Below are 25,704 nucleotides of genomic sequence, written 5' to 3'. Positions count from 1 at the left end.
CGCCCGCTCTCTCCCCCTCCCCAGGTGCCCGGCCCGGCGGTAAGATGGCGGCGGCGGCCGAGTGCGATGTGATCATGGCGGCGCCCGAGGGACCCGGGCTGCTGGGCGGCGAGGAGGAGACTCGCAGGTAGCGGCGGCCGAGGGGGGCGCGGGGCCTGGGGGGGCCGGGCCCGGGGCCTGGGGGGGCCTCAGTCCCCGGCACCGCCCCCCCCCGGGGTGTCCCGTTCCTTGGGTCTCTCTCCCGTTGTCTCTGGGGGGGCCCGGTCTCAGGGTCGGAGGGGTGCTCGGGGAGGCAGGACCCCCCCCCCCGTGGGGCCTGCAGCGGGGGGCGGCTGCCGTGAGTGGGGCGGGGCGGGCCTGCCCCGCTGCGTGGCTGGGGACAGTGGGCGCAGCGAGGTGTTAACGCCCCCTCACCCCCCCCCCCGCAGTCCGGGGAAATCCGCCCCCCACGGCCGGGTGACGGGGGGTGTCCCGGGCATACTCGGGGGGGGGGGTGCCTGGGTGAACAGTCCGGGTCCAGGTGCCTTTTTCTGCCACCCCCTTGAAATGTCTTTGTAGCCCCCCACCCCCACCACCACCACCACCCGTGCCGCTTGCGCTGGGCCCTGCGGGGGCTGGGGGCTGTACACCAGGTCCCTCGCGCCGGCCGCGGAAGGGAAACTTGTCCAGGCACCTCGACTGCGCCCAGCCGTCGCGGCCCCGTCTGGGCAGAAGGGCCCCGTCTCCACCAGCTGCCGGCCCGGGGGGTGGCCAAGCGGCTGCCCGGGGGGTGGCCCAGGCTATGCTGCCTTCACCTGGCCCGATCCGAGGAAGGGCGGCCGCGGTGACCTTTCTTCACGCTCCGTGTGCTGGGTCTGCAGGACTGAGGAAGAGGGGTGCTCGGAGCGGAGTCGGTCCGCGGCCGCCCTTTCGGGAGGGAGGTGTCGTGTGCATGCGGCATGGGGAGGAGGGCCTGCCGCTCCCAGCATGTGAGGCTTCGTTTCGGGATGGCTTGGCCGCATGTCGGATGCGAAGCTCTGTGGCCTTGGCTGGCCATGCCCTAGTACGAAAGGCAGGGGTGGTTCCAGTCCCTGTCTGTTTTACAGAAAAGGTTCAATCTCCTTTTGGCCAAACTTCGTGCAGTACAGCAAACCCCAGCCCGCTCTACGGTGCCCGTTGGCCTACCACTTAGCTATTGCAGTGATGGGCGCCACAGAAAACATGGATAGGCAGCAAGTCTGGGCTTCCTTGAACTTGGCTTTGGTCTTTATCAGTGTGTTCCACCATTTCTGCCTGGAGCAGTGTTGACTAGGGCCTGCAGAAGCCTTTCTCTGCCAGATCGAGGTCTGCCCCAAAGAGGGAGTTAAAGGGTTAAACTATGCATGTGGTGGGGGGGATCCTCATAGCTCAGAACCCTTGAAGAAGGTTCAAATCCTTTTCCCTTCTCTAACTCCTTTGCCTGAGGACTTCACGGATACTTATTAATTGCACCTACCTGCAACAGAACAGTTATTGTTTGAGATTTTTGATGGAGTCCTGCTCTCCAATACCTGTCCCGTGCTCTGTGGGAAAATGGTCACTGTGCACATTGGTTCTCTAAAGTACACTATGTATTTGAAGGCAGGATTGGGTGTTGAAAGTACTAGGGCAGCTGCGTTCTTCTCCATCTAGTAATTGCTGAAAGATCAAACCTCCTTCAACCCTAAAGCTAGTTGGCAAATTTTGCTCAGCGGTGAAGATGCTGTCTGAGGCTGGGCGTGGTGAGGATCACAGCCCTTTCCTCTGGTAATTCATTTTCTTTACAAGAGCAAGTGCTTTTGTTACCACCCGCTGCCACAATCACAGCAGGGGGTGAAGTTCCTAGATCCTCCTTTAGGAGGCACTGTGCTAGTTCTAGTGTGCAAACCTGGCAGCTGTGTCTCAGCAGTCTGGTGTCTCCAGGAGGACTACAACATCTGGGAAGGGGTGGCTGAGCCTGCCACTCTAGAAGGGTGGTCACCTGACTGAAGCAGGAGGACAACATGAAACTGAAAGGGGCCTCTGGGTAGTGCCAGTTTCAAAATGAGGGTGAAGGCCTGAGGTATGTGTGCTGCTTATTAGCTATCAGAGGGTGAGGGCCAAGGGAGTGGCACTGGGAGTATTGTAGCACCCTGGTGTGGTTAATTAAATAGATAGATAGCACTGTTAAAAAAACACCTGAATGCTGCGTAAAATATCCGAGTATCATAGCGTTACAGAAAATACTAGTGCAGGGAGAGCCCTGCTAAGTTTCATGTGATCCACACCCTCCCCTGGGCTAATGTGCGATTGCTCCTTACAGTATTTTCTCCAGGGCTTTGCTCACTTTTAAATGACTAGTTGAAATATTAAATGTATCAACATTTAGAAATCACGAACTGGGCTCAGTCTTCCTACTACAGAGTTCTCTAGCACCAACCTCTCTCCTCCTCCATACCTGTGTGCAGAAGGAAATGAAATGGTCATGAATAAAACGATCCCCATAGAAAGGACTGCAGAGTCCCAGAAACAGAAGAACTTTGACATCCTCAGTGGGAGGGTTGGTTCCTGGCCCACTCCAGATAGAACCCTGGGAATGGAGAGCAAAAGCAACCTAGCTCACTCAGCTGTCTTGATGGGATAGGGCCAGTACCTCAGTCCCGAGTCATTAAGTTTCAATCTTTCATCCAGTGGTTGTCCTTTTGAGTGTGGGATCCCCAGGCTTTTTTTTTTTTTTCCCGTTGGAGTGATCCTGTCTTTTAATCTGATTGAGGGGTGGCAGGGCAACACTATTGCAGGGTCACCTAGAGGGATGGTGTTGAAGGAAGGAATTAATATGCTACTTCCAAGATGCTCCCATCCCCTCTTGGTAGCTCAGAGCTTGGAACCTACATATCCGTCTTCTGTATGCCAGCTGGTAGCCTCTTGGTTTGAGCAGATGCCTGCAGTCAAGAACTTCCTGAGTGTTAATCTTCTCTTTGCCATGAAGCTCCTCTCTGGGTTTGAGCAAGGTCTTTAGCGTCTCTGGCCCAGTTTACCCATTTGTAAAATTGGGATACTGCTCAGCTGTGTCAGAGAGGGTGTTTGGAGACTTAGCTAATATCTGTAAAGCCCCTTGAACCATGCAAAGTGCTATAAGAACATAAGAATGGCCATACTGAGTCAGGTCCATCTAGCCCAGTGTCCTGTCTTTCGACCATGGCCAATGCCAGGGAATGAACAGAACAGGTAATCGTCAAGTGATGCATCCCCTGTCGCCCATTCCTAGCTTCTGGCAAACAGGCTAGGACACTATCCTTGCTAATAGCCATTGATGGACCTATTCTCCATTAATTTATCTAGTTCTTTTTTGAACTCAGGTATAGTTTTGCCGGAGGATGTCGTGAAGGCCAAGGAGTTCCACAGGTTGACTGGTCTATGTAAGTGCTTCGTGTTACTGGACTTAGGCAGACTAGGCATTGGAACCTGATGCTTCACTGCAGCTTTTGTAGAGCGCCTGGGTAAATTTCCTAGTAAAAAACCCACCCCACAACCTGCGTAAATTATTTTGATACAAACGTGTTTTTGGACTAACCTTTGCCCGAATGTACTAAAATGGTTCTGATGGCTGCTTCTGCTTACCCAGGCTGGAGGAAAAGCTAGACGGTAGCAAAGCAGTGATTTGTATTTCAGCATAATTGTCCTGGCATTGCACTGAAACAGCTGCAAATAAACGGAATGTGTCATTTGCAGGTTGTTCAAGAGACGTGTCGGGGGAAGGAGTGGAGTATGGTCATGGGGTAACGGTTGCCTGCTGCTGCATAAATTCCAGGGATACTTATGGAAAATGATGGATGTAACTGCACTAATTTTATCTGGTGGTGGTGCAGTTAGTGACAGTTATTGTTGAACAGCTGCATTCTGATTGGCTAAAGTTCTGTGTTCTGATCCAATCACAGATCAGCATATCCACAAGAGGGGGAGTTTTTTTAAAAAGATTTCTAGACCATGGAAACGGTTTTCTTGTGGCTCAATTGATTTCTGAAGCTTTATTTCACTTCATTTTTTATCAGATAAATAGTTTCTCGGTCATCTGCTTGGCAGCTCCAGAGTCTATCTGTTGTGCATATATGTGGGGGGATGTTTCCCCTCATTCTTCAGTGCTGAATGATGTGGAAGAAGTATCTTAAAAAGAGGTATCTTTAAAAAGTCTCATTGCTAAATTAATATTAGGATTAACAGTTCCTTGATCAAACCTTTTCCTTTACTATTTGGTACCAGCTTCAGAGTGGCCATGTTCCCAGAAGGTGCATCAGTTACCTTTGTAAAATGGAGAGGGTGAGATTTACACAATGAAGAAAAAAATGTGCCAGACCAAAGCATTTGAATTTTCCCTCATCGTGGGGTCGGAAGGCTTCACCTTTAGGTGGCCGGTTCAAATCCAGTGTAGCTCCATAGTGAGGGGATCACTGCCATCTCATATGAAATGAGTTGGTGGGTCTCCAAGTGAACAAATCTCATTAATTAACTCTTTTGTTGACAGCGTCAGCAGCAAACTAAAGGTTTAATTGGCCATGAAGCCTGAAGACATTCTGCTCATGGATAAGGTACATTGATAACATTGGTACTGTACCTGTGCTGTGAATAAATAGGGCTTCCAGTGGTCAAGGCCAAAATGGAATTCTTTTTTTAAAATAACCAGTGGTGCTGAAAAGAATTCTTCACACAAATACTAAACTAATATGAATACATAGTGCACTACAGGATTTGAATAATTGTGTTTATAGAATCAGTGTACAGTAGGTGTACAAAAATTAAATATTTAATACATACATTTTATGTAGAGCCTTACGTCTTCAAAGCATCGTACAAGCTCCTTTGTTTTGGTTGAGGAATTCTATATTGTAGAGGACGAGCATGGGCTTATCATAAATGTGTGTTGGTTACTTATTAAACCTCGTCAGTTCCCTTGATTTCAGTTGGTCTTATCAAAGGGCTCTCTGGCTGCACTCTTTAAACCTCTAGCTCCACAATAGTTCTGGGTCTATGTCCATTTCCATGAAAACAAAACGGAAGCAGAATATTCCTGGCACTGGGCCCATCTACGAATGTTATAAAAGTGGCATAGTGGGTGTTGTCCTCACCAGAACTGATTTAAGGCCGTGATTCTCAACCTTATTGATACCAGGGGTCAGCTTGCTGCCTTCCTAAACTCTGTCAGGGAGATCTCAGGGACCGGCGCTGGTTCACGGACTGGTCGTTGAGAAACAGTGGTTTAGGGGATTCCTGTGGAATAGGCTATGCTGCTTCACACACACCCCATTGGCTGCAGCGTTATATTTGTACTTAACAATGGAATTGAAAACCTCCAATGCCCTTTGAAGTGAATCGGTAGATAAACACAAGCATCTGCCTGCACAGCGCTGGATTTCCCCACCTTCCTTCCTGCCTATTGTGAGCTGTAGGTCCTCTTTCATCAGCTCAATACCCTGCACTAAGCACCAGGTAGCAGCATTGCTCCTTGATCAGCAGGGGGTGCTGCTGCACAGAGCAATGTGCCGCTTGACATGCTACAGAGCTGCTTTGTATTGTAATGAGGCTGGCTCCCAGATGACGTTGTCTAGCTGCAGGATAAGATCATGATTTAAGTTTTAAAAAGTCTCGTTTGAGTTTAGAGTGATGTGAGAGGCTGGCTCGACCGGCCTGAAGACAGCAGTATGGAAGTACACTATAAGCTTTACGTGTAGCCTCCACCCTCATTTCCCAGCAGCTGTTTCTCATCCCTGACCTGAAAGAAGCATCTCTAGGGGGTGAGAGAGGAGACCCCGCTCTGTGCTGCGTGTGACCCATTCATTCCTTGGCTTCTCTGCTGAGACTGTCAGCATGCCAAGGGGAGAGGGCTGTCTAGTGCTAGGTAGGATGGCTGGTTTTAGGCTGTAATCACCTACCCACTGTGAACGGCACTAAGATCACCAAGCTCATTTCACACAGGTAAGATGAAGATTTTGTCAGCATGACGTTTACTGAAAATAACCGACAGGTTGCACAGGCAATAAACAAAAAATCACTGGCATCCATGGCCTGTCTGTGACTTTTACTAAAAATAGCTGGGGGGAGGAATGACAGCTGAAGCAGGGGGGACTGACAGCCCGAGCCCCACCACCGCAGCCCCGGCTGCAGCCACTGACAGCTGAAGCCAAAGAAGTCAGAGGTCCAATAAAGTCACAGAATCTATGACCTCCGTGACTAAATCATATCCTTACACAAAGGTAACTGAATAGCATCTGATGGTAGAGGTCTGGCCTGGATTTCAGCTGAAAGGCTCCATATCCTGTAGCAAAATGCCTTAAATGCATCAGTGAAGCAAGTTGACTGTGGCCTTTTGCCCCTGCAAGTGACTAGAGGGGTTGCTTGGACCTCCTGGGGATTCACTAGTGCCAGCCCAGAGAGTTTGGAGATGCAAACAGACCGCTGCATGGCAGGGCACTAGGCGAGCTGCCTGGAAAGCAAGTCAACATGTGAACTGCCTGGAGTGTCTGACCTTGGAGAGCCTCCTAAACACAAAGCTAAGCACTTGACTTCCTGGAACTTTTTCCCAGCTCTTTAGGTCCCAGAGAAGCTTAAAGTACTTTGCCGTAGAGGCAGGAAGTGAAAGGGGAGTGATGGCTGTGGGAGGCGTTGAGTCTGCCACCTCAGTAGATTGTACAGACCTGAGTTACACATTCAGAGATGCGGATGGCTGCAGAGTGCCAGGCAGGAAGGCTAGTGCAGCAGCTGTGTTTGGGAGGTGGTGTTCAGACGGAGCTCGGAAGGCTCTGGTCATTCTGGAAATGACTTGTTCTTGGCTGTGCCTCTGTTTCTGTGCTATGAAAATCATGTATGCAATTTGGGTGATGCTATGTTAAAAGAGGGTCGCAAGCTAGAGCAGCGGGAAATCTGTGTTAAGATTTATATGGTGGTAGGAGGCAGATGAAAGATGCTGCTCAAAAAGGAGATGATAAAGCTCTTGGGCTAATCTGGGACCATCTCACTGTTGTGCAGGGTGAGTTGTCCGTCTTGGCAGTTTGTTCCAAGAGCTAGCAAGGGTTGGGATTGCTGCAGAGGCAGTGTGAGCAGAGGGCCTACCAGCCACTGGGGTTGAATAGTTCAGAGGGGAGTTGTTGAGGCCACTGCCCTTCTGGAGGAGGGCACACGTCTCCAGTAAGGATGTGGCAGATCCTAGGGGAGAAGGTATCGGGAATGTTCTTCCTGTGAAAGGAGTCCGAGGAGCCTTTCAGGTTGAGCTGGGCTGTGGAGTAGGACAGCCTGCAGCACCTGGAGAACTGAGAGCGCATGACAAGCTTGGTAACCTAGCGGTTCGCCACGTTTCAGGAGAAGGGAGTTGTTTCAGACAGCTGGCTCCTAGCAGAGCTCTCAGTGCTTGCAGGCAATGAAAGAGACGCTTCTTAGTGAGTCCCTTGGTGTGGCTCTGTTCCTCCCCACCCCCTGGGTTCACCACGGAGAGGCCCTCAAGAGACACTGACCTCTCCGAACAAAGGAATCCATTCAGGCCTGGATTGTATTTTTAGCAAAGCAGAAGTGGGGAATGCAGCCTACATCAGTGTGAGATGCAGAATGATCTCATTCAGGCTGCAGCATCTGTTTGGATTGAAACAATTACTAATGATATCAGGAGATCTGCATTTGTTTTGTTAGGATAGCCAGAGACAGTGATAAACAAGAACAGTTTTCTGTGTGTTGGGCTATGTTGTTAGAACACAACTGGGGAGAGACGCTGCCGTTCTGTTCCTGGGCTCTCACGCCTTGGATCTTGCAAACCCAGCGACTCTGCCTACACTTTGATTTTCTTGCAAGACTTCATCATTCAGCTTTAAAGGCATGTAAACAATAAAGGCAGCCGGGTTTACTTCCTCTCTGGTAAGGTTATCCAGCCACTGAGGTTTGACATGTCAACAAAGTGCTGTCTAGTAAACACTACAGAGAGAAACCCAACCAACGCTAAACAGAAACAACCATCCTCCTACTCTTCATCCTGCTGTAGCACCTCATCAGGTTATATCAAAGGGCTTTATAAGAACTACTGAGCCTTACAGCTCTCCTGTGAGGTAGGTCTGTATTTAACCCCCCGTTTCACAGATGGGGTAATGAGGCGCAGTGGTCAGTGACTCACTGGTGGTCAGGGAATAACTCCAGGAGTCCTGGCTTACAGCCCTACAGCTAAAAGAACAGGAGGACTTGTGGCACCTTAGAGACTAACAGATTTATTTGAGCATAAGCTTTCGTGAGCTGCAGCTCACTTCATCGGATGCAGCTCACGAAAGCTTATGCTCAAATAAATCTGTTAGTCTCTAAGGTGCCACAAGTCCTCCTGTTCTTTTTGTGGATACAGACTAACATGGCTGCTACTCTGAAACCAGCCCTACAGCTGTAACCACTAGAAACACTGCAGTGCGTAATGACTGGTAAAGATGCTTAAAGATTTACAAATCAGACCAATCTGCTCGCTTCTAGCAGGTGGCTCAGCAGGCCAAGAGATCAGGTTTGGCAATGATCCTTGCTGCCCTGTTCTTCAGAATACATAACCACAACAACAGGACCCTAGACCAGAGGTGGGCAAACTACGGCCCGCGGGCCACTCCTGCCCGGCTCCTGGCCCGGGAGGCTAGCCCCCGGACCCTCCCCTGCTGCTCCCCCTCCCCCCAGCCTCTGGGTGGCGGGGCTGCAGACCCGCAGCCTGACCCGGAGCTCTGTGCTGTGCGGTGGTGTGGCTGCCTGACCCGGAGCTCTGTGCTGTGCGGTGGTGTGGCTGCCTGACCCGGAGCTCTGTGCTGTGCGGTGGTGTGGCTGCCTGACCCGGAGCTCTGTGCTGTGCGGTGGTGTGGCTGCCTGACCCGGTGCTCTGTGCTGTGCGGTGGTGTGGCTGCCTGACCCGGTGCTCTGTGCTGTGCGGTGGTGTGGCTGCCTGACCCGGAGCTCTGTGCTGTGCGGTGGTGTGGCTGCCTGACCCGGTGCTCTGTGCTGTGCGGTGGTGTGGCTGCCTGACCCGGAGCTCTGTGCTGTGCGGTGGTGTGGCTGCCTGACCCGGAGCTCTGGGCGGCGCAGCTGTAGCGCTGCCAGCCACCCGCGCAGGGGGGGTTGGATAGAGGGCAGGGGAGGTCAGGGGGTGGGGGTGGGGCGGTCAGGGGAGTCCCGGGGGGCGGGGATCAGGAATGGAGGGGTTGGATGGGGGGGCCCTCAGGGGACAGGGAGGGGTGGATGGGGCAGGAGTCCCGGGGGGGGCCAGATGGGGGGGGGGCGGGCCATGCCTGCCTGTTTGGGGAGGCACAGCCTCCCCTAACCAGCCCTCCATACAATTTTGGAAACCCGATGTGGCCCTCAGGCCAAAAAGTTTGCCCGCCCCTGCCCTACATGCTAGAAAGCAAACCTCTAGGCACCACTTCCTTCTCTGCCTTCTGAATGCTTCAACCCTCCTCATCTTCAGAAGTGGCCATTGTGCATGGGTGTCTTATCTTATGGAGTGAAAATCCCCTCCCGATTAGTGGTACAAATCCACCCCCTTGGCACGAGTTACTGAAACAATCACTATTCCAAGAGTTGAGAGAGAGAGACCGACAGCCTGGCACCGATGAGATGTACATTGCATGTGTCTTCTAAAGTGCCTATTCACCAGCCCGGAGGAGCACTGTCTGTCTGTGGGGACAATGCCATTTTAAAAAGTGATTTTTCATTTTGCTGTAAATCAAGTAGGGGGCATATTTGTCTAGCTCTGTTTCCATCTAGAGCCAGTGCAGTGCGGGTGGGGAGTTCTGCTCTGACACTTGCCACGTGTTCCGACGCACTCCAGGGTGCATCTCCCCCGGCTGACTTGGTGGTGCGGCTGGAGATTACAGGTTTCAATCACAGCAGCAGAGGGTTCATTTCTGATGGCAACCTTGGCATGATGCCCTTCCTGGGCATGGGTGAGGAGGGCATATTGGCAGCTTCCCACCAGATAGAGATGAAAGCTCATTCAGACCAGACTCAGGCTAGGTGTTGGATGGGAACTTATTAGATACCTTTCAAGGCCCTGAAGGGAATCCACTGAAACAGAGGGAGAGGGATCTGGATCTATTGCGTTCCCAGCACTCCCACTTTGGGACATGCACTCTCCGAGCACCACATGGCAGCTCACTGCTCTGCCACCCAGTCGCCCCTGGACTCTGACTGATTGTTTTAAATAGTACTTAAACGTACTGGGCCAAGTGTGTCTGGTGTGTCTGACCAGTGGAGTGCCACTAGACCTGGGTCTTGCCCATTGTCAGCATCCCGAGCTGAACCTAATTCGGAACAAGATTAAAAATGGAAGTGAGCAGCACATATTTTAGCCCTGACCCTGAAGGCCCTTGGAGTGGTAACACTCTGTATCTATTGTTTTGCCAGCTGACAAACTTGCCTTGTTTCTGTGAAAACAGCCCAGTGCATGAGGCAGTTTTGTGGGAGTGGCCAATGGCAAGCCCGAATGAGGTTAAAAACATGTTAACTTGCCTCCACACAGTTCCCTTTGTTCCTTTTTTAGTGGGCTTGCCAAACATAACTCGCGTTGTTCGCTTCAGATAGCCTTCAGCTCAGTGCCCGCTGAAATGCCGTCCTTTGGGCAGAAAGGGGCCATGGCAGTGTTTCGCTCCTTACAGAGAGGGGCATGTGGACGGCCAGGGTTTTGAATACCCAGACCAGGATTTATTCTGTATCAAATGGTGATTTAATTAGGGGTGGTGTTGAAAGGTGTCTTCAGCTTGGACTCTTTGGCTCACGGACTGTCATTTACTATGTCTGTCCAACAACTAGCACAAAGGGCTCCGACAATGTCAATGTTAAATAATAGGCTCTGGACCAGCAGATCTCTGACTTTACAACCTGCCATGCCTCATCTGATGCTCAGGAGTGTTGGCATGCGTCCGTTGTAAAGTTACTCCATGTGGCTGTAATGGACTCTTATTTGGCTACTGTAATTTAAGCCAGCCCATGTACCATCAGTGGTGCACATTCCACGGCTGTCCCGGACCATGTGCATTGTAGCAGTGGCTCTCCAGGGTGGCACCCGACCTTTACCTATCCAGGATGTCCTGAAGGGTGAAATCGCTGCTTTCCAGAGCTCGCACGGTGTCTCGGCACCGCTTCAGTCTCACTCAGGCCATCAAAAGAGGATGGCAGAGGGGTGCCGCTTGTTCAGAGCCTGAGCCGCACCAAATGTTTGTAAATTGTAGAGTTTTGAAAATAAAATGGAATCAAAAGGAACATCTGCTTATACCTTCCTTGATAGACTGCACTGTAAGCTCTTCAAGATAGAGCTGATACCTGCCTGTGAGTTTGTGTAGAGCTTGTAGTGCAAAGGGGCCTGATCCTGATTTGGGCCTCTGGACACTACTACAAAGCTAACAGCGATAGTAGAAATTGCTTAAGTTCACCAGCAGTAAATCGGTTGATCAGCTTTGGGCCTACCATGTGGCCTTACAGGGAAGGAGGGGGCTGGGGGTAGATCTAATAACTCCTTGGGCTGCCCGTTCTGTACGCCCGTGCTGCTTGCCTTGGTGTGTGAACGCTAGTTTCAGTGCGATATGTCTGCCTTGGACTTCCCAGGTCACTTCTGTAACTCTGGGCCCTGGGTTTTCTGAAAGTGGAGAAGCTCAGCTCGGAGCCTGTCTGGTGTGACCTGAGCGTTTGAGACTGAATGTGGATCTCTGCTCTGGCAGGCTGGAATGGCCCCTTAGCTATTTTAGTCCCATGGGCCTTTGCCCCGTTGCTGCTGTGAATTCTATATAGGGAGCAGTTGACTGACATTTCCTTTATGGGGAGGAAGGTGTCCAGTGCCAGTCAGCTACACTTGCGGTAAGGAAGGAGTTGCTTACCATGTGCAGCAAATATCTGTGGCTGGACTAGCCCAGTGTAATAGCTCTCAGTACCATAAGGACTGTGCTGGGCTGGAATCCAAGTGATACTGTATCCTTAATGCGAGTTTGATCATTAATTGTGTACTCTGTAGACTTGCCCCCCGTTGCTTGATTTCTGAAATTTGCCTTCCTCCAAGGAAGAGGGTTTCGAGTTGTGTACATTGTGGGAGTTATAGTTCGGAAGGACTGAGCGTAATTGGAAACTTTGGGTGCTTTCATTTCTGAGGCTCTGGGTGCAGTGGTGAAGACCCAAATGATTTTATCCCAGTGCTGATTGAAATACATCCTAGAACAGGGCAAGTTTATACTTCTAAAGCCTCCATCTCCATCAATGGCATAGAAAGGGAAACAAAACCATTCACGTTAATTGGACCTGAACTTGGGAAGCCCTGGTAGCTAAACTCCCGAAAAACCAGTATGTAGACACTATTGCCGTTAAGGTTTGTCTGGGTCCTGTTGAGAGGTGACACTGCTTTGGAGAAGCCGTGCAGGGTAGGAGAGCGGGTGGCCCACCAGACAGAGGCCGTGGTAAGAACTAGCACAGAGGTGGGCAAACTACGGCCCGCGGGACTGTCCTGCCCGGCCCCTCCCCTTCAGCTACATCACCGCACAAGTAGCGCGGCTTGCACCCGCCCACCTCCCGGGCTTTCCAACAAGCCTGTCCTGCCACTGTGAGCGGCCTGGTGGGGGGGGGGGGGGGGTTGGGGGGCAGGAGGTCCTGGGGGTAGTCAGGGGACGGTTGGATGGGGCGGAGGTTCGGGGGGGCGGTCAGGAGACAGGGAGCATGGGAGGGTTGGATATGGGGTGGGGTCTCGGGGGGTCCCGGTGGGGGGGGGACAGGGAGCGGGGGGGTTGGATGGGTCGGGGGTTCTGAGGGGGCAGTCAGGGGGCGGGAAGTAGGAGGGGGTGGATGGGGGCAGGGGCAAGCCTGTTTGGGGAGGCACAGCTTTCCCTACCAGGCCCTCCACACCATTTCACAACCCCGATGTGGCCCTCGGGCCAAAATGTTTGCCCACCCTGAACTAGCAGCTGGGACGTGGGAGACGGAGCGTTTGTAAATGTTGGTCAGTGCTGCTGTTTCAGCAGCAGAATAGCAGCAGATGCAGTGACAGGGCCCGGTTTTGCCTGACTTATGCCGCCACAGAGAGTTTGTCCCTCAGTGCAGTGTTTCCTAACGTGTGGGGTGCAAAGGACTGGCTGTGGGGCATGGACGGGTGGCAGTGCATGTTCCCTGCCATGCTGCCCTGCCAGTGTGGTGAGATGGACGGTGGGTGCGATTACTTCTGTTTTTCTGAGGGCTCAACTTCCAAGGGCTTTGGGGGAGATGCATCAGGCTGAACGTTGAATATTTTAGGAGATTTAAAAACCTGACCCTGCAGCCAGGCCTTTCCTGGGCCCCTCCTCAGCCTGCCAAGCACCCTCCATTCCTGCTGACTTCAGGAGACCTCTCCAGTGGTCTGGGCCATTCCTGCATGGTCTGGAGCTGCTCCTGACAGGTGGTCAGCACTTTTGGTTTCTGCTGATTTCAGTGGCAGTTGGGGGTAAACATCACCTTGCAGGATCGGACCCATAAATTCTGTTAAAGCTTCAGCAGTTTTCTTGGTTTCTGAGAATTCAGGAACAAATAGCCTTGGTTCAGTCAGTGCTCACGGGGCCAGATTCGGAGCGGTGGCTGAGCAGCACTTAGTGCAGCTCAAGGGAGGAGTGTGCAAAGATGGTCTGAATCCATCATGAGCTTCTGTGATCCTTGGCTGGCCCCCAGTACAGCGCCAAGTAGCCAGCGGCCTGTGGCCCCAAGGGCTATTCCAGCAGCCGGCAGGCCCCTGAACATGGGGTGCCCTCTTTCCCCGTGAGTACCATCAAAGGGGGAATTCTGTAGTGGCCAGGCAGGCCAGCTTTAGAGCCATGTGTAGCCAGTAGAACCGTGCAGAGCTGTCCTGTGGCCAGTCAGTGTGTCTCTGTTCATTTCACTGTGGGATATTTTACTCTTTCAGAGAAGCAGAGTCTTTCAAGGAACAAGGAAATGCTTATTATGCCAAGAAAGATTACAATGAAGCGTACAACTACTACACAAAAGCCATAGGTGAGAGCGACTGTTTGTGACAGTGTTCTGGAGCTCGCTAAAACCGAATGGGTTATGGGGGGAGATCACCCAGCATATTGGTCAACTCGCGTTGCTAACGGCACACGTTGAAGAAACCTCTTCCAGGTGTCCCGGTGACGCAGATGGGTTAGTTACCGTGCAAGATCTCACCAGATTTACCGTGAACGCTTGTGAGTGCTCGGGATAGCTGTAGCGTAGCACCTTGTCGGTGTCTGTTCCAGCCAGGCTGATTGATTGGGATCTCCGTAGTGATAATGATTGCACAGTTCCCTCCCATGTGGGCTCAGCAGCGTTACCATGCTGATGAGCACTGAACGGGACACTATGTCATTTCCAGGGCGCTTGTACAAGGGAACTCCGATCCCTCTGGGTCCTCCTATGTATAAATGGTGGACTCCAGGTAATTTTTAAGCTGCTCAGGCAAGGTATGAACTTGCAAACAGGGAATGTGATTCTGAACCCAGTAGTGACCTTGTAATGTGCTCTGTCTACAACCTGTGTAGCCCTTTGCATTGCACTAACTGGGATTGCTGTAATGTTTTCTCCAGACGCATGTCCTAACAATGCCAGTTATTATGGTAACAGAGCAGCCACCCTAATGATGTTGGGGAAGTTCCGGGAAGCACTGGGAGATGCCCAACAGTCCGTCAGATTGGACGATACCTTTGTAAGGGTAGGTGACCAGCCATTCAGTGTATCATTGTTACCAGCTTTTGGAAAACGCGCGCGCGCACACACACACACCCACCCCGCGCGCGCGCGCCAACTATTGCCACATTTTTAACTGTCTTCTCAGGGACATCTACGGGAAGGGAAATGTCACCTGTCTCTCGGGAATGCCATGGCCGCCAGCCGCTGCTTCCAACGAGTTCTAGAACTGGATCGTACAAACCCTCAGGCACAACAAGAGGTAAGAAACCCTCTGAGATCCAAATTTCCCCCTCATGGGGGCTGCCCAGGGGAGCAGGATTGTGCTATGGAGCCTTTCGCCTCTGGGCTGCAGAAACAAGTGTAGCTCAGGTTAGAAGTGACTAAATGGTGTCACTATGGGGAAGCCATCTGATGGGGGGAGAGGTGAAATGAGGTGGGGGTTCTCAGTCGAGTTTTCATTAGACTGATACCCTCTCTGCAAAACTGCTTCTGTGTGCGCTCTCCTCCTTGGTTGAGAGGCCAAGGGCCGAGGAGGTGTGGAAGCTAGACTGGGCAATCGGGGGGAGTGGTGAGGAGCGGCGGTGGCTGGGGGGCAGTGTTGTCTGTGCTATGCTTGCCCTGTGGTTAAGCAGAGGCCTTCGTTCTCCAGGGCGATCAAGCCAGTCCAATCCCAGGTGCCCACATTAAACTGGCTTTAGAAAAGCAAAGGTAGCTCTGGAGTATTGTTGCTCCCAGGGCTGCTCTGACGTCCTGGGCGCTGGCTGGTTTAAATGCCACCCGACGGAGGTGCAGACCAGTCGAGTCGAAACCGACCGTGCCCTCCTTTCTTGCAGTTGAAGAATGCGAGCGCTGTGCTGGAATACGAGAGAATAGCTGAAATCGATTTTGAGAAACGGGATTTCAGGAAGGTAAGATCAACATGGATCTTTTTTGTCACAATATGACCAGAAAACACTGATCTGGCTGGCTCAGCAGGAGTCAGGGACAGTGTCCCTCTAATTTTTTATGTCCATGTGCGGAATGAATTTTGTTATGTGCACCAGTATGGCTGAAATGTGTGACACATCACCTTCCTATTGGTGCACATAACAAAATTCATGGGGGAGAGGGCTCAGGGCTGGGGCAGAGGGTTGGAGTGGGGCGGGATGAGGGCTCTGGCTAGGGGTGAAGGCTCATGGATGAGGGGTTTGGGGTTGCAGGCTGTCCTGGGGCTGCAGTGTGGAGAGAGGACTCCTCTCAACACAGCAGCTTGGGGCCGGGGGAGAGACGCCGCTCCCTTGCAGCAGCTCCGGCGGGGCTTCTCTTCCCAGTAGCTCCGGTGGGCCTGGACCAGGCCCTCTCCCCCAGCAGTGGCAAGTCTGGGACGGGTCCGTGTTGGGGCCAGCAGGGAGGGGTGCCTCTCCCCTGGCGTGGCAGGTCCGTGCTTGGGGAGAGGCATCTCTCCCCGCTGCAGTCTGAGCCCCTGCCTGGGGGTTAATAGGCAGGCTGCGCAGCTTAGAAGGAACTTAGGTAGGGAATGCTGGCCCTTACCTGGAGTGCGGGAGAAGGCGCCCCACAGCCAAATCATGCCTTGGAGTCTATAACTCCACTGTGCTGTTGGGGCACACGTGGGCTGCCCTGTGAGGAAGGCAGAGCTATGCTGATCTAGCACTGACCCAGCTAACTGGCCTGGCGGGAATAGCCTTAGCCGTGCAGGCTGGGCTGAGTATGGATGGGACTGGGGTGTTGGCTGGGGGCGTTGCTCATCAGATTACATTCTCAGCAGCTGTAAAGCAAACACTGGTCCTATAAGACATCCCCAGGATCCCTATTCACAAAGCAGCAGGTTCCCTGCCAGTGTTAAAGGGATAAAGGGGGAATGCATAGCTATTCACCGCATCCTCCACTCCTGTTTCTAAGCCTCTCTCATGGGCTGGGTGCAGCTGGTACTGCCCTGCCTTAGTGAGAGTAGCCGTGAAATCTGAAAGACACATTTGCCCTCCGACACCCACGTGCGACTCGCACCCAACTGCAGTTGCCTTCAGTGGATGTATGCAAGGTCAGGGTTTGGCTCAGGGCAGGAGACCGTCTCTTCATCACATCAGGGTTAAGGGCACTATTCGTAAGTGTCTGCAGGAGGAGATGCCTGAAGCCCAGGCTCCAGATTCTGTAATGGTCAATCCCAGCTCTGCCTCATCTGATTGTCCCGCTGTGCCAGCTGCTCTTCACAATCTGGATTTTGTATCTAGGAATAACTCTGCCTGTGTCTCTGTCCCTCACTTCTCCCATCTCACTTCGCTAGGGACGTTGTCATGAAACAAAACCTTTGTTTCTGGAGAGCTGCTCCTGGTCCTTCCCCACCCAGAAGGCGGGAGGCTCCTCAATCTGTAGCATATCGGTGCTCCCCACAGCAGCTAATTGTGATGTCACAAACGGGTGATTGAGAGCCCAGCCCCAGGAGCAGATGAACCTTTGTGGAACAATGCTCCCGTTCTCATGCAGCTGTCTCCACCAGAGAAACCAGAGCTGGAAAAGACCTATTAGGTCACCCAGCCCATCACAGGCCAGTGCAGCTTCGGTCCCTGCACTGGCATCTTGTGCTTTGTTCAGTCTGGTTCCAACTGTCTCTGTCGATTGAGTTTCCACCACTTCCCACACTCCCTACCAATGGGGAGAGAGGAGAAGTTCAGGAAACATAGGAGCATAATGGTCTGTCTCAGGCACCTAGAAAACCCTCTTTCGCCATAGCATCAGAGGGTTTAAAAGGGCTGGGTTTGGTCTGTTGCTGTCCATGGGGCACTTTGTGACCCTTTGTTGTGTGTGTAGTGCTTGGATACCCCGGAGATGGGCTCGCGAGCAATACAAGATGAGCTGCAGATCTTCATAAATGAGGGGCCTTTAGGGCCCTGCACATCGGGGAGGCTTCTACTGAAGTGTGTTTTCTGGGTCTGCATGGTTCAGTTTGAAGACCAGTCTGCCATCCCAGCTGGTGCAGAGATAGCACCATCTCTCAGCTCTGGCTCTTGGCTGTTTGCTTTGTTTCCACTTGCTTTTCTTCTTCCGCTAGGTCGTGTTCTGCATGGACCGCGCTTTGGAGTTCGCTCCTGCCTGTCATCGGTTCAAAATCCTCAAGGCCGAATGTTTGGCACTGCTGGGTCGCTATCCAGAAGCACAGTCTGTAGCTAGGTAGGAACACTTGACGTACTAACGAGCCCCAGGTGTCCTAAGAGTGCTAGCTCAGTGTGAATTTGTTCAACCTAACCCTGAGAGGGGAGTTTTGTGATGGAAACACACGTGTAATAACTTAACTTCCTCTTGAAGTGCAAGATGTGGTTAGGAGAGATGCTCAAATTCCACCCCTGCCATTTAGTCTTACTAAGGCCACCTGCTTAAAAACCATGCTGGGTTTCCCACCGTGTCACTCGCAGGCCTGCCTGCGTTTCCCAGTGCAGGACCCTGGCTGCAGGCTTGGTGAAATAGCTAACGCCTTGGTGAAGTGAGGCTGTTCTTGATGGTTAGAAGGAAATGACATCTCGAAAGTGCTTAGCCTGGATTCTGAATGTGCATGTCTGGCTATTCCAGCGACATCTTACGCATGGACTCCACAAACGCAGATGCCCTTTACGTCCGAGGTCTTTGCCTGTACTATGAAGACTGCATTGAGAAGGCTGTGCAGTTCTTCGTCCAGGCACTCAGGATGGCTCCTGATCACGAGAAAGCATGTCTCGCCTGCCGAGTAAGTACTGCGACTGGGGAGCCAATGGCTTATAATGAATCCGTTCTGCTCAACTGAACCCTCCCCCATTTCCTGCTGTTCTTCCCCTCCCCTCTCCGAGATGCTTTAACCCTCCACATATCTGCTGTAGCCAGCGCATCAGGTCCATCCTGAACTCCACCTGCTGCTTCCCTGTGGGGTAGCCACTGATAGACCTCTCCAGGGCTAGGCCACTCTGTGGGCTGCCCCTCCTGCCTGTTGTTCTCTGGAGCAATCGGAGATCACTCTCTGCAGTCCTGGATACTAAGTTTCTAGCCTCTGACTTCCAGTGAAGTCTAACGCAAGCTGTCAAAACGTGAAGATCTGCAGCTTGACTTGCATTTGAAGTGTTTTTCCTCTCAAGTTCCTGCCCCGTCCTCTCTTCTCCAATCTAGTTCTTCTTCACGCACCTTTTCAGGCAACACAGAGCTGGGTAAGATGTAAAATGTTGGGTTCCTTCCTTTTTTATAATACAACTGTTTCCTTCCCTGCTACATTCTGACCTTGAGCTTTAACCAGTCCCCTCATCCCACGGGGAATGACTAAGATTGACACTGGCTGTTTCTTAGCAGAGAGGAGCTGGAGTGGTGACAAAGCTGCAGCTTGTATGGTCTGGGGCTGTGTTTGAAAGCAAGTTAGAAAGTGTGTCTTGGGATCAGTGAGCCTTGGGCTTTGATGTCGTCATAGAGTGTCTGTCCTCTTTCTCTTTCAGAATGCCAAAGCACTTAAAGCAAAGAAAGAAGATGGAAATAAAGCATTTAAAGAAGGCAATTACAAACTAGCATATGAACTGTACACAGAGGCACTGGGGATAGACCCAAATAACATAAAAACAAATGCCAAACTCTACTGTAACCGGGGGACAGTTAATTCAAAGGTAAGACCCAGGCAGCATTACAGGTGGGCGTTCATCCTGGGAGCTCAAGGGCACTCCCCCGTTATAAACTGCCTCGCCATGGAGGAGAAACCCATGGGATACAGATGAGGGACGCCTCGTTCCAGAACGAGGCATGGTGCCAAATTTTTCTTTTGTTTAAGCTGGTTTGGCAATGCTTCTCCATCCCTGCTGGGCTGTCTAGTCCCCGCTAGTTCTGCAGGCAAGGAGCTAGGGTTCATGCTTGCGTGGGTAGGTGCTGGTCCAAACAGCATGGGACACAACTGTCCTAAAGATGTGAAACCCAAGCCAGGGGAAGTGTTAGGCCTTAGATCCCCTTCTCCAGCTGAGTTATTTAATCCCGTCCTGAGAACGAGGAGACTTCAGCGCCCACAGATCACTTACTGTACTTAGTTCCATCTAAAAAGAAAGGACGCCTGTCCAAAGCCCTGGCGCCCTTGCCAGACATCCAAGAAAACTATAACACAGGAGTTACTAAACCTAACCCCATCCCGAGCAATACCTCGCTGATCATGTGACCCACACAGCGTGAAATCCCACCCTCTGCTGCCGGAGCATTCACCGATGCCTGCTCAAACCAGTGGGCTTTGAAGCCTGCCCAGAAGGCTGTTCCGGCTATCGGGCTGTGGGAGTGGGGAGCCAGATCTGGCTCCAGTGGTGTATTGCTCACACTTGAAAACTGATAACATGGTTTCTCATCTCCCCCCGCCCCCCCTTTAATTTTCTTAATTTTTGCCAATTTGTAATCCCACCTGGGAATTAGTGTGGGGCCAAGTCTCGTCCCCTCTGCCTGCGCCCCCACCCCCTTCCAAAGGCTTCTAAGAAGCAGCAGTGAGTGGTTTATAAAAATGAATTTGCTGCTTCTCCAGGTGCAGTCAGAGTTCCAGTATTCCTAGGGAGTGCGAGTTCTGGGCTGGGGTGGGGAGCAGTGTGTTTTTGTCTCCTGGCAGGGAGTTCACCTCCAGGCTGTTCCGCGAGGCAGAGAAGCAGGTTCTGAAAGGGGATGTGCCAGACAGGTGGAAAGAGGCGTCTCCAGATGAGCCATATATTTGTGGCTTTCGTTTTGCATGGGGATCGTAGCTCCATCTCTGCAGCTTCAACATAAATCGTGTCGAAATCCGTCCCCTCTCAAGGGGATTCACGAATAACTGTGTGTCTGGCTTTGTAGCTTAGGAAACTAGAAGAAGCAATAGATGACTGCACAAATGCAATAAAACTGGATGACACATATATCAAAGCATACCTGAGGAGAGCACAATGGTAAGCAGGCCGGGGCTGTGAGCACCCAGAGGGAGGTTCAGGTTGGGGACCAGCTGTCTGCAGTGCTGCTTGGCTGCCGGCGCTGAGACCAGTTGAACGGGGATGAAAGGCAGCGTCGTAGGGAAGCGGTGTGTGAACGCAGGCTCCTGTTGGAGCCAGGTGTGTGCCTGGTGGCTACGGGAAGCCTGACAGCACCGTCGTGGACCTGATGCTGTGGGCTGCCAGTCACATTTAGCCTTTGTTTGTTCTCCCTTGTAGCTGGTGATTTAATCAAGTAGCTTAAAGCAGTGTCCTGTCCCAGAGTGGTTGAAATCTCACTCCATTAACCTGGCTTACAGAGCCTGCTGTGAAATGGGGCTGGCTCTGACCTGTCGCAGGACCTGCCTTTCATGCCTCCCTGTAAAGGGCCAATATCTCTCTTCCAGGGACAGTGGCTGTGCTACCCTGTTCTGGGTGAGGGTCTCTGAACCCAGAGTGACTGGCACCCAGGGCACGTGGCACAGCCTGGGCAGTGAACGCCAGCGCTTGGGACCCTTGCTTTAGTGTCGTTGCTGCTGCTTGGAGGGTTGGCTGTCCCTGTACAGTGCATGCTCAGCTGCAGGGGCTGAGGGCTTGCTGCACAGAGACCAGTTTTAATGTCTTTTCAACAGTCTCCATCAGAAATTCTGCATTCCCCTTCTCCTGGACCCCTGGTGTTTCTCCTGGGCAGTGGCAGAGTTTCTTGGGCACTTGCTGTGCTGAAAGAGCCCCTGGGGCCCCCTGTCGGATCACTCTTTAAGTTGAAATGCCTGATCTTTTTCTTCAAGTTGGCTGCCCTGCCCCACCCCCACCCGGGGCTCGGTAATATCTGGTGATGGGACAGTGCTGCATGTCCTTCAGCCAGTAACCAGCCACCACTGAGCCCTCTGATAACGGGGGGTATTAACCGAAATGTCTCATCACTCTTAACCGCCCTGAGACTGTAGCTAGTGTCTGACTCTGCCTCAGTTTCCCGGAATTCCCAGCGGCTGCTGGTAGTTCCTGCACCTGGTGAATGGGTGAAGCGATTCTATGCGGGATGGCTTCTTGACCTGCTAGGATTCATCCTGCACAACGAGACGGCAGATGCACGTCGGGGTCGGGGCCGGAGCACAGGCTTAGGCTGCCAGGGTTTCCTTTGTGAGTCACCCCTGAGAAATGCAGGTGGCTGCATCCCACCTTGGGCTCTCCCTACGGAGCCCCTTCGTTTTTGCTTCTGCAGGTCCTAGGCATATCTTTCCCTCGGTAGTTTTATCCCTCCAGAAGCCTCATAATTTAACCCCTGCTGCTGTGGTTTTTGTTAGTCTCTGTAAACTATTCCATTGTAACCGTTGTTTCCTTGCATAGTTACATGGACACAGAACAATACGAAGATGCTGTGAGGGATTATGAAAAAGTTTACCAGACAGAGAAAACAAAAGGTAAAAGCATCAGCCCTCGCTTTCTATACACACGACCTGCCCCTTGACAGACCTGTTTCTTGTAAGGTGGCAACGCTGGTAAACACCTAAATTGCCATTGTACACACGGATCTGCCCCCTCTTGCTTTAATGCTGCCCCTTGCTTTGTACGGATATTGGGAAAATCCCCAGAAGCTCCAGGACAGCTGCTTAATGGAATCATGTGAGAGTTTGTTCTCTCCCAGTGTTGGAGAGCAGCGTAAAGCTTGGTCAAGTGGTTGGCCCTGGACTGACATCCAGAAGGGGGTGGTGTCAAATCCTGGCTCTGCCACAAATGCCAAGTGCCCTTGGGCAAGTCACTGGATCTCTTTATGCCTTGGTTTCCCCATCAGTGAAAATGAGGAGGATGACACGTCTCCATCTCCAAGGGGAACTGAGGATAAATTAACATGTTTGGGAGATGCTGGGATACCACAGGGATCTAGAGCTGCCTGTATTATGGGCTACTTATGTGCCTGTTACTAGCAGCGGTGTCATGAAAGCCTCCCCAGTTCCGTTGATCTCTGCAGCACCAGGGCTACAGTACTGTCCAGGGCAGGAAGATGTTTGGTGCCAAGGTTGTATTGACACACTGAGGGTGTTAACATTTCCCCTGGCGTAGCAGCCAGAGGTGTTTTAAGATAGTGCCGGGTGCACCAGGCACCCACCAGGGGCTCAGGGAAGTGGGCGCCGCTGCTGAAAGAACATTGAGTCGGCTTGGGCTGGAATTTTCCAAGGAACCAGAGTTAGGTGCCCACACCCCATTGACTGAGCAATTCACACTTCTCTGGAAATTCGACCATCGCTGACCCCTCCTGTCGGAGCCATCTCCGAAGTGCCAGGCCTGAGCACAAGAGTCTCCTCTGTTCTCAAAGATGGAAAAATTGGCTCTGTCCCCACCCCAGGGCATTGCCTTACAAGCAGAAGCCGCGCGCGATGGATGGTTTAGCTTGGGTATCGCACCTAACGTAATGCAGAGGGGTTGTCGTGTGAGTGAGGCTTGGCCAGAATCGAACATGCAGAGTCTCGAGAGGCTATGGCTGCCTGGGTAGTACCTAGGCCCCTGTTTCCCAAACCCCTGGGGGTTAAGTATGACGACGTGAGTGCATTTTTCGTTAATGGAGATGTCTCGCTGGGGACAGCTAAACAAAACGAATTCTTTAATTCTAGAAGGATGCTTTCCTTCTGTTGCTACTAAGGCTGCATGTGATACCAGGCTCTTTCCTTCTGCCTTGCTCTTCTTTCTAGAACACAAGCAATTCCTAAAGAATGCACAGGTGGAACTGAAAAAAAGCAAGAGGAAAGACTACTATAAAATCCTCGGGGTGGACAAAAACGCCTCTGAAGATGAGATCAAGAAGGCGTATAGGAAACGGGCACTCATGCATCACCCAGGTAGAGAAATGTTTTCTGCTCTTAGCATGCAGCTCACTGCTTTAGGTTTTTCAGAGAGCAGAAGTAAATGGAAGAGAGAATTTCAGAGGAAACACTTTCCCCGTCTTCAGAACCTCCCACTGGGCTGTATCGTTTGAGTTCTTTAATGACAATTTCAGCAGGATGACCATTGTGGTACATAAAAGCCGATGGTTGGCTGGAACGTGTAGTGTTTTCCAGGTTTCAGAGTAGCAGCCGTGTTAGTCTATATTCGCAAAAAGAAAAGGAGGACTTGTGGCACCTTAGAGACTAACAAATTTATTTGAGCATAAGCTTTCGTGAGCTACAGCTCACTTCATCAGCGACACTTGGCAGCAATTGAAAGCTTCTTTCCTACCTGTCTTCGCCCCTTAGACCGGCACAGTGGGGCGAGCGCAGAAATACAGAAAGAAGAGGAGAAGAAGTTCAAAGAAGTCGGAGAAGCCTTCACCATTCTGTCGGATCCCAAGAAGAAGGCTCGCTACGACAGTGGGCAGGATCTGGAGGAGGATGGCATGAACATGGCAGGTTAGTGTTCCCACAAGCATGCGAGCCAGGATGAGCTTGTCAGGGTAAAAGGATGCCAGGTCTGCCTTCACTGCTGGAGGGGCTGCTCCTTACCTTGCTTGTGTTAAACGCCTGCTAACGTTGCTGTGTCCCACGGCACCCGTGAACTGATCATGCTCCTGCTGTGTCGATACCTGAGGGGGAGATGGCCAAGAAACATCTGAGGGCTGCCCCTAGCTGTTGGTGATTCAGCAGACTGCATCCTTCCCTCGGTCAGTACTGAACCAGTGCCCCAGCCCGTAGCTAGGGGGCACTGTTCTGCTGAAGAGACTGTCTTCCATGGGTGCTGAGAGCTCGTGGTCCCTGTTGGTTGCATGATGTTTATCCCAGCAATCAGCCTGTTGGCCCGTAGTGTCCAGACCTAGCTCTAGCAATAACTCCATTTGCCTGTCTCTCTGGTGACTCCGGCAGTCTGCACTCTGCCCTAAACCCCTGCAGCGCTGCTCCCTGCTGCTGCATTTCCGTGGGGGGTGAAGCGAGCCATGTACACACAGCTCGTGTATCCATTTGTAAAGGACTTTAGGATCCTCTGTTTAAGAAGACTATACAAAGACGTGAAATAACACAAGCAGTCTCTCTAACTTACACCTCTCTTCTCCCTCCGTAGATTTTGATGCTAACAATATCTTCAAGGCTTTCTTTGGTGGGCCAGGCGGCTTCAGTTTTGAAGGTAGGTGACACGTCTTTCCACCAGCGTGAGAAACGTGTGCTGTTCATATACGTGACGGTCATATTAACGTCCCCGCCATAGGTCGGTGGTCGAAAGGGTTCGTTTGATTTAACTGCTTACGTGCCTCTGTGCCAGCACAGAAGGCGTGGTCTGTGCAGTGCACCAGCCGATGACTGCTTCTGGGGCCTATGTAGAGAAAAGCTTCCCCCTCGAGGTGTGAGGAAACTTGGCACTAACAGTGTTCTGTTGCTGAGAAATCGGCTTGGCTGTCACTCAGGCACGCACCTGCTGGGTCACTGAATCTGGAAACGAGGGTGTCTGATCAGCTAGTCTGTACTGCCTCCTATTAGACACACAAGACTCCCGGAAGCCTTATGGAGGCCCCGGCCTATTGTCTCTGCATTTTGAGTTGGCCAGGGGATGTTGCAAATGCTGTTATGCTCCACACTGACCATCCTTCTCCTGGTGCATGGTCAGCTTGCCATAGATTGCAAGCCTCTTGGCACAGGGATGGCTTGTACAGTGCCGAGCATCTGGTCAGCACCTTAACCAGCATTAATCCAGGGGGGAAACTCATGGACCCCTGACCTGGGAAAAGTCTTGTTTGCAAATTACTCTAGCCCTTGCAATCCTTTCTCCAGACCCCTTTAACTTATCAGCACCGACCCTGTGCCAGCGTTACTCCGTTCCCCTCTTTGTGTGGCAGTGTTAAACTGCCCGGAGCCCCTCCCTTGTGTGTGTCTGTCCAAGGGCTGCGTTATGTGTCCAGCACTCCACGGATGTTCAAGAGCATTGTTCTGGAGAGAGACTCACGAGCTCTAATATTTCTCACTTTCTCTTTCAGCTTCTGGGCCAGGAAATTTCTTTTTCCAGTTTGGGTAAAATAAAAACATACAAACCACATACACACACCTGAAATGCTTGTTTTAACCTTGAATACGGACATAATTAGACTCCTGCCTTCATCATGTCTCATTGTACTTAGAGCAGTTTCATTTTCTCAGTTGGAGACCTCTCTGTTGTGTGCTTTGTGTGAGAAGAGGAAACCAGCGCTGAAGAGAGGGGGCGGGGA

The 25,704-nt window shown here is 51.9% G+C and overlaps 1 protein-coding gene across 2 annotated transcripts; it reads left to right on the top strand.

The window, feature by feature from the left end:
- DNAJC7 (DnaJ heat shock protein family (Hsp40) member C7) lies at nt 1–25,704 on the top strand. Of its 2 annotated transcripts, XM_074940844.1 has the most exons (15): nt 30–127; nt 3,336–3,395; nt 13,877–13,965; nt 14,535–14,659; nt 14,783–14,896; nt 15,471–15,545; nt 17,684–17,802; nt 18,199–18,352; nt 19,083–19,247; nt 20,434–20,525; nt 21,891–21,964; nt 23,231–23,377; nt 23,771–23,923; nt 24,570–24,632; nt 25,477–25,704. In XM_074940844.1, exons 1-15 carry the CDS (start codon nt 45–47, stop codon nt 25,512–25,514), a joined length of 1,551 nt encoding a protein of 516 aa, XP_074796945.1. In that variant the 5' UTR covers nt 30–44; the 3' UTR covers nt 25,515–25,704. The 2 variants fall into 2 exon arrangements, with proteins under 2 accessions (XP_074796946.1, XP_074796945.1); XM_074940845.1 differs by lacking the exon at nt 3,336–3,395 and having other exon boundaries at nt 1–127; nt 25,477–25,702.

The sequence above is a fragment of the Natator depressus genome, chromosome 27, assembly GCF_965152275.1.
Source record: "Natator depressus isolate rNatDep1 chromosome 27, rNatDep2.hap1, whole genome shotgun sequence".
NCBI classification, from domain to species: domain Eukaryota; kingdom Metazoa; phylum Chordata; order Testudines; family Cheloniidae; genus Natator; species Natator depressus.
This window is presented reverse-complemented; position numbering and strand designations above follow the sequence as displayed.

What these genes read in the sequence shown, in the direction of transcription:
- DNAJC7 (XM_074940844.1), top strand. Translation starts at nt 45, where the DNA reads ATGGCGGCGGCGGCCGAGTGCGATGTGATCATGGCGGCGCCCGAGGGA. An exon ending in CTACTACACAAAAGCCATAG is followed by an intron (nt 13,966 to 14,534) that starts GTGAGAGCGACT and finishes TGTTTTCTCCAG; the next exon opens with ACGCATGTCCTAACAATGCC. An exon ending in CCAGACAGAGAAAACAAAAG is followed by an intron (nt 21,965 to 23,230) that starts GTAAAAGCATCA and finishes TCTTCTTTCTAG; the next exon opens with AACACAAGCAATTCCTAAAG.